Source organism: Triticum aestivum, chromosome 4D (assembly GCF_018294505.1).
Source record: "Triticum aestivum cultivar Chinese Spring chromosome 4D, IWGSC CS RefSeq v2.1, whole genome shotgun sequence".
In the NCBI taxonomy this organism is placed as follows: Eukaryota; Viridiplantae; Streptophyta; class Magnoliopsida; order Poales; family Poaceae; genus Triticum; species Triticum aestivum.
The window spans coordinates 513,574,821-513,584,457 of record NC_057805.1 but is presented as its reverse complement, the minus strand read 5'-3'; the positions used below and the strand labels follow the sequence as shown (position 1 = coordinate 513,584,457).

At 40.7% G+C, this 9,637-nt stretch overlaps 1 protein-coding gene across 2 annotated transcripts; it reads left to right on the top strand.

Annotated features, from left to right (window-relative positions):
- Nucleotides 1-5,317: 5,317 nt before the first annotated feature.
- On the top strand, nucleotides 5,318-7,932 carry LOC123099220 (uncharacterized). 2 transcript variants are annotated; one of them, XM_044521394.1, is made up of 2 exons: nucleotides 5,318-6,691; nucleotides 7,597-7,932. In XM_044521394.1, exon 1 carries the CDS (start codon nucleotides 5,352-5,354, stop codon nucleotides 6,639-6,641), a length of 1,290 nt encoding a protein of 429 aa, XP_044377329.1. In that variant the 5' UTR covers nucleotides 5,318-5,351; the 3' UTR covers nucleotides 6,642-6,691; nucleotides 7,597-7,932. The 2 variants fall into 2 exon arrangements, with proteins under 2 accessions (XP_044377329.1, XP_044377328.1); XM_044521393.1 differs by having other exon boundaries at nucleotides 5,320-6,691; nucleotides 7,594-7,932.
- The last annotated feature ends 1,705 nt before the right edge of the window (nucleotides 7,933-9,637 follow it).

Below are 9,637 nucleotides of genomic sequence, written 5' to 3'. Positions count from 1 at the left end.
TAGGATGCCGGACGGGGCTCGGCTAGCTTTAGTTCCGGGTCAAACTAACCGGGACTAAAGGGGTTCTGCAATTTTCAAACTCTACCCCCTCCCCCTTAATCGCTATTTCAGTTTTGAAAAAAAACAAAAGAAAATGATAAAAACTTAAAAAATTAAAATGCTTCGAGATGTAGTTATGTTACTACATCTACTAGTTAGGAAAATTAAAATACATAAATTTCGACATGTTTTGCAAAAAGGTGTTATGAAAAAGTAAAACAGCTATAACTTTTGCCACTAGTACAAAACAGGGCTTTCGTCACAGGGCAATATTCACATTAGTCCCGGTTCAGTCACGAACCGGGACTAATGTGAGCATTGGTCCCGGTTCGTGCGGCTAAGGCATTAGTCCCGGTTCACCTGGGCCCTTTAGTCCCGGTTGGTGCCACGAACCGAGACTAAAGGGTGTGATGCCCATTAGTACCGGTTGGTGGCACCAACCGGGACTAAAGGTTAGTCCTTTAGTCCCGGTTGGTGCCACCAACCGGTACTAATAGGCTTTGAGGCATTAGTACCGGTTCATGGCACGAACCGGTACTAAAGGTCTCATTTTCAAACTCTACCCCCCCTCCCCGGATCGCCTTTTCAGTTTTAGAAAAAACAAAAGAAAATGATGGAAATGTCAAAAAAATAAAATAAAATAAGTTTCCCATGTGATATGTGGTCTAGTTGTCGGGAAAATTAACAAATATGAATTTCAACTTTATTTGCAAAATCTCTCTGGAATTTCTTAAAATGGGCATAACTTTTGCATACGAACTCGGATGAAAAAGTTTTTTATATGAAAAATCATCTACTCGAAAAGTTACATCCGAATTTAACCGGGGGAACCCCGTTAAACATTTTCAAAATCCTCAAAAACCTAACAGAAAAAAAGATACGGGGCTTTTAAGATCTGGAGAGGCAAAAAAATTCAAAAAATTTCAAATTGTGGTCAAACAATGGTCAAACTAACTATTCTAGAATATTAGTGTTACTAAATAATTATTTCAGTTTTTTTGAATTTTGGTCAAATCTGGTCAAACTGTGTTCAAACAATGGTCAAACTAATTATTCAAGAAATATTAGTGTTATTAAATAATTATTGTTTTTTAAAACAATAGTTTCAAACTCAAATAGTGAAATGTGTCACTTCATGCTCAAGCTAAATTCCTGAGGGTTAATAGAATTGACATCTTACTATTGTCAGGAAAACAACAAGTGCAGACTTGGAAACGAGGGAGAATAGAACCTGAAAGTTAAGCGTGCTCAGGCTGGAGTAGTGAGAGGATGGGTGACCGTTCGGGAAGTTAGATGATTTGGAATGATGAGGGGTGATTAGAGATTAGAGGATAAATTAAGCAGTGATGAGGGGTGGTGATTAGAGATTAGAGGTTAAAATAATTCAGAAATTTGAAAATTTCAAAAAAATAAAAAAATTCAAAAAAAAAAATTCAAAAAAAAAATATCATAAATTTTCCAACCGGGACTAAAGGTGGAGCTCCAGGCTGCGTCCACGTGGACGGCCTTTAGTCCCGGTTCGTGTAAGAACCGGGACAAGAGGGGGGAGGCATTAGTAACGACCCTTTAGTCCCGGTTCAAAAACCGGGACTAAAGGCCCTTACTAACCGGGACAAAAGCCCCCTTTTTTACTAGTGTGCATACGATGTTGAAAAAACTGTATAATATATCAAAATGTTCAGCACGAGAAGCCGGTTCCGATTTCGACATCCGTAGGCCGTTTTGCAATTTTTTAGAATCCTCAAATTCTGAAAGGAAAAAAGGTGTCCTCAAATTTAAGTTTTTTTAATTTTTGGTCAAACTATAGTCAAACTATGGTCAAAGTACTTATTTAATAAATATTAGTGTTACTAAATAATTAATATTTTTTAGAATAATAGAAAAGGGTGAAAGTGTGACTTCATGCTCAAGTTCAACTCCTAAAATCAAATAACAGCAGTTGCCACAACTAGACAGACATTGTATATAGTGATTCAGGGATTCACCATTTTATACCCGAGCTAGTACCAGATCAAAAAATTATAACCATTTTATTAATGAATCCACATCAGGCACTTGTGCTTAGCCAAACATAGAAAGCTCATTAGTTCTCATCCTAATCACATCACCAAGAAGCAATTAATTCCAGCATATGAGAAATAATTTTAAAAATTAATGATGTCATATTTGGATTTCTCACATTTTTTAATAATAATTGATATATTATTTGTCAAATTTTGATTTACAGATTTAAAGATATTAATTATGCCATATTAAATGAATAAATGGCAAAAAATGAATAAAATAATATTATTACTTATTTTAATTTCATTGAAAATCAATATTATTATTACTTATTTATTTTAATAATTTTTGGAATTCAAAAAATTACATCATGTGACATCAAGACTTAAGGGTTAATAGGATTGATAACTTACTATTGTCAGGAAAACAACAAGTGCAGACTTGAAAAATAGGGGAAATAGAACTGGAAAGTTAAGCGTGCTTAGGCTGGAGTAGTGAGAGGATGGGTGACCTGCCGGAAGTTAGACGATTTGGAATGAGTGCTCCATGCTGGAGCAGTGAGGATGGGTGATTAGAGATTAAATTGGCAAATAATTCAGAAATTTGAAAATAAAATAAAATAAAATAAAATCAAAAAATTCCTTTAGTCCCGGTTGCTAACACACCAACCAGAACTAAAGGTCCTCCAGCCCCGCTCCAGACAGCGGCCACGTGGAGCCCCTTTAGTCCCGGTTCGTAACACAACCGGGACTAAAAGTGGTAGGCATTAGTCCCGATCGTTTTGTCCTGGTTAGAAAACCGGGACTAAAGGCCCTTACGAACCGGGTCTAAAGGCCCGTTTTCTACTAGTGCTATTACTTTATGGATGATTATCTGCTCATTGCAGTGCCGGACAATTTGATGAAGGATTATCTTCTCTTAGATGATCAAGGTTATGGGGTTCATTGCTATGAAGGAAGGCATAGATATGCCTCGCGGAATTGTTAGTGGAATTGCAGTGAGCGCAGGTAACAATCTCCGACAGGCAATACATTCTTTTGAAGCTACATGGAAAGCAAAATAAGCACACGGATCCTTTCTCCTTTTCATATTCTGAGGGTATATCACCATACTAATATTGTCTGCAGACCAGCATAGCACTGGTCAGCTTACTGTGCAAATGTTGCTCGCATGTTATAACTAAAAACGATGCTGCACTAACAAAGCAATGATTCCACACCATGATTTCGTTCTCCTTTGTTTTACAAGTGTTTGTAAGTTCCAAATGGCATGGTATTAATCATGAGTAATAGTATTGAATATGCAATTGATCTGTAGAGGTGCATGCTTCATCCTTGTTATCATGGTTACTAAATTACGAGCATCTGTTCATATATTTAAATATTAACGCTACTTTGCCTGTGTCAAAAGAATTTCTATAATTATGGTTTTTCAAATTGATAAACAACTCTCTTAACAAACACCGCTACCCATTCATAGAAGATCAAACTTTTTTGACGGGATGGGAGGAAGAAATATATAGTGTGGCCTAGGAAATCATGGAGGAGCCAAGTCCAAAGTAGTATGCTAACCTTCCACCATGTTGTTTTGCAGTTCAGTATGCGTGAGCTTTTTCTTCAACTTCACAACAAAAATTAAAATTTACAGATTTGACTTGTACACAGGCTGTATCTCATTCGGGTGAAGATCAGAAAATTGATTGAGCATGACGTTTCACCTTATTTCATTTTCCGTGTAAGCTCTGCTTACCTTACGCTGACATGGTTTATGTGATTTGAACAACGGTATTTGTCATTGCTCATTACTGTTCCCTTTTCCTTTTCCTTTTGAGATGCAGCACCAGGTTAATTAGGGCATGTACAATGGTGTATATGGATACAGATGCCCCATGAGAAAAAGTAGCTTGAGACAACTACATTGATTTTTTCTCCCCAACGCAAGCTACTACTACTGAGCCTCTCATCAAGAAATAGAAAACAGAAACTTTAATACCGTGTAGCATATATTGATGTTTGTGTTGTTTCTCTGTTTGCTTATGCCTTGAGCAGTGTGTAGGCCGCAAGTTTCAGAAAGAGCAACACAAAGAATACATATCTCGAGATGAAACTTTGGATATCAGTATAGAACAGTTTGTCGTGGAAGGCCATGACCAAGGGGAAGCCATACAGTACTTCATAAAGATTGAAGGTACATGTTTTTTTATTCGGTTGACTTCTGAACTGTAGCCTACCAAAATAGATGACCCTAACAAAACCATCGCGGGATTCACTGTGAGGTTCATGAGCTTCTACCGATCTTATGGTACCGAAGAAGTTGAGTAAAGGGGGTGTTCTATGAAGGGGGTGATCCACTCTCTCCATCGAGAAATAATCTTCAAGTACTGTCGCACCCTAGGTAATTTAGCAGTGGCTCTGCCTGCCTCTCAGAGCACCTTATATGTTGCTCCGCGTGTAAGATGAAGATCGGCCGTGTGATCGTCGTTGTGCGTGCGAATATATGATCACACACAAAACTTGGCATATGTGTCGACTGGATTGTGATGGGATCCAAATTGTAAAAATATCAACTCCATATTTGATGGTATATCAATATTATTATATTAGTCTTATAGAGTAGTTTGTATTCTATTACTCACAACACAGCATCCCAAAGCAACATAGAGGTTGTAAGTATTGTGTTTATTTCATGACACAAGAAAACACAATGATGCGAGGAACAGAGAACTTAATTTATAGTCGCACTTGTTTCCTTACTTTTCAGGATATTGTGTGCCCCTAAAATTTAACATGCGAGTACCCTTCTTCTTCGATTTTTTTTATCATGACCTGATTATATATTCATCCCATAAAAATCCATCTCTCACTGTTATCTTTTTTGGAGAAAATCTCCCATTGTTCTTTATTCTTCAAGAAAACCTATCACTGTTATATAGCAGTAGGTTTTTTTTTGAGTAACTGTTACTCCCTCCGTTCCTAAATACAAGTCTTTTTAGACATTTCAAATGGACTACAACATATTGATGTATGTAGACATATTTTAGAGTGTGGATTCACTCATTTTGCTCCGTATGTAGTGGCTTGTTGGAATCTCTAGAAAGACTTATATTTGGGAACGGAGGGAATATATAGTAGTACTAGGTGCAGAAAAAAAAACTCTGTCTAATTCCAAAGGATGGGCTACTGGACTATTGCGTACATGGGCTCAAAGCATTAAGCCTACATATAATGGGCTTGGGCCATGCGTACTATACACAAGTAGCCGACCAGCCAGGAGGGGATCCAGAATCTCCATCCACCCACTCTCCAGCAATGTCCAGCGAGCCGCCGCCGCCGCCGCCGCTGCCGCCGTCGGGGGCTGCGCCAGCAGCGAAACCTCCGTCCATCACCTCCACCACCCTCGCCACCGCTGCCCTCGCTACCGCCGCCGACGGAACCACCACCACCATATCCTCCCTCGGCCAAGACCAGCTTCTCGACATCTTCCTCCGCCTGCCCAACCTCCCGGACCTCGTCCGCGCCGCGCTCACCTGCCGCCCATGGCTCGGCGCCGTCCGCTCCTCCCCGTCCTTCCGCCGCCTCTTCCGCGCCATCCACCCGGCGCCCCTCCTCGGGATCTTCCTCAAAGTGGACGACGACACCGCCCCCTCCTTCGCCCCCCTGCGCCGCTCGGATCCCGTCGTCACCGCCGCCCTCCGCCGCGGGGACTTCTTCCTCACCTCCCTCCCCCTGGACGATGCCTGGACTGTCACGGACTGCCGCGACGGTTACATCCTCCTATGGAATACTTTCTGGGCCGTGGCTGTGGTGAACCCCATGACCTGGGCTGTGGATGTCATCTCCTTCCCCGACGACGTCGCGGATGGGAGCCTTCGCGATTTCGCCTTCCTTGGTTTCCACCTGCTGACTTCCGACGAGAACCCCCGGTCGTTCCGTGTGGTCTGCCTCTGCGCCGACGTGTCTAGGGTTCGTGCCGCAGTCTTCTCGTCGGAGACCTCGGATTGGGCCGTCCACCCGTGGGTGGAGATCGGTGGTGACAACAGCCTCAAGTACGGTGCGGGCACGCTGGTGGATGGTTCAGTTTACTGGCCTTTCTATGGCGAAGGACGCATTATCAGGATCAACACAGCCACCATGGATGTCTCCTCTCTGGATCTACCCTCACACACAACTATTGATTACTGGCAAGACGATTTCATGGTTGGGGATACCAAGGATGGAGAACTCTGCATTGCCCACGCATCCGATGATTTTCTCCTCCATGTTTGGATCCGTAGTGTGGGCAGTGATGGCATTGGGATTTGGGCGCGGCAGAACATAGTCTCTTGCAGTGCAGAAATTGATCGGGTCACTCGGGGCTTGGAGGGCCAAGTCAGGGTTGTGCAAGTGAGGTCTGGATGTGTCTACTTCTCCATGACACGCATGACCCTTGCTGGCACACAGCGCACCTGGTTCTTCTACCTTTCATTGGAGACCATGGAGATCGAGTTACTAATCCACGGCACATTTGATGACTCTGCCTTTCCGTATCATATGGCCTGGCCTCCTTGTTTGATTGGTGATGATGGGAGCACTGGACATGAAGTTGAAGCTTCTTGCTGAAGTCTGCACTTGTTTGCCATACGAGGAAATGAATGAATGGGATTTTTCGGGTATGAGTTTACCACTATTAATTACTTTGCTGATGATGCAAAATAATATCTGGTTGACATTGAAAATTGGAAGATCGTGCTATTCTATCCTGATGGTTATGCCTAGAAACCTTTAGATGATTTCAAACTATTGGTACAATTCTGCTAGAAGATGTTGCATTTGCTGCTAGGCCCCATTGACCAATTTGTTCCTACTGTTTGTGTTTGTGTTCTCTCATTTATTGAGAGAAAAGCACAGCACTGCTAGCTCTGGAAAGTAATTATAATAATCTTTGAATATAATTAACTTCAGATATGCATCTGTGACTCTGACAAGAATCCCTTTATGCATATTACTTTTTTTGTACATCACAATCCCTTCATCTTTGAGGATGCAAATTTTCTTGTTTTCCATTTTTCTTCCACTGCACAATCTCTTAATTTTTGAGGATATGTTTTTCAACCTTTGCTGTTCTTTGTTGTGCGCACAGAAAATAAGAAATTGGCTTTTAAGTGCTCACCTATTTGCTTCTTCTTCTTCTTAGGGATATGTTCCCGACCTAATTTTTATGGTGGCTTACTTGTGACTTGTTATACTTGTATTTCAGTTCACATTGTTAGCCAGTTGGTCCCTTACTTGACTTGATATCGCAGAGTTCTGAAAGTAGTTATTGTTTGTTGCATTCTTTCTGCATCTCGGTGCTACTGTTTTGTGTTTTGTTCTACATTTACTGCAATTTACGTTCAGATTTTTTAAATGCAAGTGCCAACCACGTTCAGTTTCTTCCAAGTATAGAGATCACCTCATTGCAAGAAAGCTGTTATGTTTCTTAGCAGAGTAGAATTGCACAAGTTACATCTTGAAGCAGTGCACCGAGTAGGAACTCACACAAGATTAACACACTCCTTTTGTGATGCAACAGCAGCAGGGAGATTTGCGATTTTGCGAGAGAGGAGGGGAATCTGCGGGCGGCAAGTCGTCGTTGTGCTTGGCATCGAATGCATTATTTCTATTGGCAGCTCATGAGGAAAGTTGGGAATCAACTGCATTTGTTGTGATCGATTTGTACAAAGGATACTTGCTTTTGCAATGTATTGCCTCGAGTAGTGGCCAGTGCTCAGAATATGATACCGTGAGTCTGCCTATCATTTCAGAACATTCAGCAACTGAACCTTTTTATCTCTTCTCCGGTTATTTAATCGAGTTCAAGTTTCAGTATGTTATATTCAAGTAGCACAACATTATATGGCAAAGATTTCAGAATGGGTGCAGACGGGTTCAGGGGAGTAGTAGTGATTTCACTCGCAGAGATTTGAATTTACGGGAAATCTCACCTATGCATCTTCTGGTAGACAGGAAATCTCAGGGAGTGTATATTATAAGGTGATACGGGAGCTGCTCCCGTGCTTCTCTGCCATTGGATCGTGGTTCAGGGCAGGCTACTTGTCCCACAAGATTAACACTAGCTGTAACCACAAATCCGCCATACTTTCATCCTTAGCTTGTTCCTGGGGAAAATCCTGTCAGTCTACTGCCGTCTTCCTCCTCCCGTACCTGTCAACCTGCCCTCTGGCATACGCCGAGCAGCCATCCACTGTCACCCGTGGGCGGCGTTATCGGTACACTGCCTCCGCCCCTTCTTCTTCAGCGCCGGCGACCACCTCGCACCACCACAACCTCTAGCTTGTTCCTGGCTTGGCGACACGTGACCCTTGCGAAATACCCCATTGGCATTTTCAGGAAACCACGTCATGTCATAACAAAAAGTTGATGGTTTCAAATTCAATGAAATCAGGGGGTTTTGCCGTTTCATCATCGATTTTTTTGGGCAACATTTTATATGTTGCTTCACCTTTGCGTGGAAGATGAAGACATACCTGTGTTATCTGTCTTTGTCTGTGTGAATGTATGATCACACACATAACTTAGCATATGTGTGGAGTGGACTGTGATGGGCTCCAAATTGTAAAATTATGAACTTCATATTTGACAAGTACGATGCCAATATTATCATATTATAGTATTATTGAGTACGTTTGGTCTATCGTCTATGGGTACATATGTACCCTATATGGATTTTTTTTTAGTAATTCAACAAAAAGTCAAAAAATTCTGAAAATATTTTTGAAATAAACTTGATCTTCCATTGTACTCGTGAGAAAAGTTCCACAAAAAGAATATTCCTCTTTGACTTCTTTTCAAAAAAGACAATTTTTTGTTCAAAATAGCGTGAATAGTGACCTATAATAGCAAATAAATTTTTTTTTTCGCTGTGAAGTCAACATTGTTTTTTTTGTGAAAATTTATATATTAGTGCGCAAGTAAGTCAAGTTTATTCTAAAAGTAGTTCTTAAATATTTCGACTTTTTGATTTATTTTTTTCCATATATGGTGTATATATAACCAGGAACCAAAGTGTATTTGTCGTACCTATATCAGCTTCATATCACTTGCCCTGTGTACTTCGCATTCTATCACTCACAAAACAGCATTCCAAAGCATCATAGAGGTTGTAAGTGTACCGATTTTGTAGCCACATTTGCTTGCTCACTTTTTGGGACATTATGTTCGATTATATTCAGCCCACAAAAGTTTCATCTCTCACTGCAAAAATTGTTGTTGAGAAGACCTCCCGCTGTTTTTTGTAGAAATCTCCCACTGTTATATACTCCCACTATCCCCAAATAGATGACGTATAAATAAATTGAGTACAAAAAGTCAATGCCTTTTAAGTTTGACCAAACAGATATACTCCTATAAAAAATATGGAGGTAAACAATATCAAATGAATATCAATATATCCATCGTCAGATATATTTTCATAATTTCCACAAAAAATGATGAATTAAAAAAATTGAGGCAAATGTATTTTCATAATTAATTTGGACTATGGCGTACATGGGCTCAAAGCATTAATAAGCCTATAATGGGCTTGGGCCATACGTAGAGAGAACTAACCCACCGTA

Coding starts and splice junctions, on each gene's coding strand:
- LOC123099220 (XM_044521394.1), top strand. CDS start 5,352: ATGTCCAGCGAGCCGCCGCCGCCGCCGCCGCTGCCGCCGTCGGGGGCT.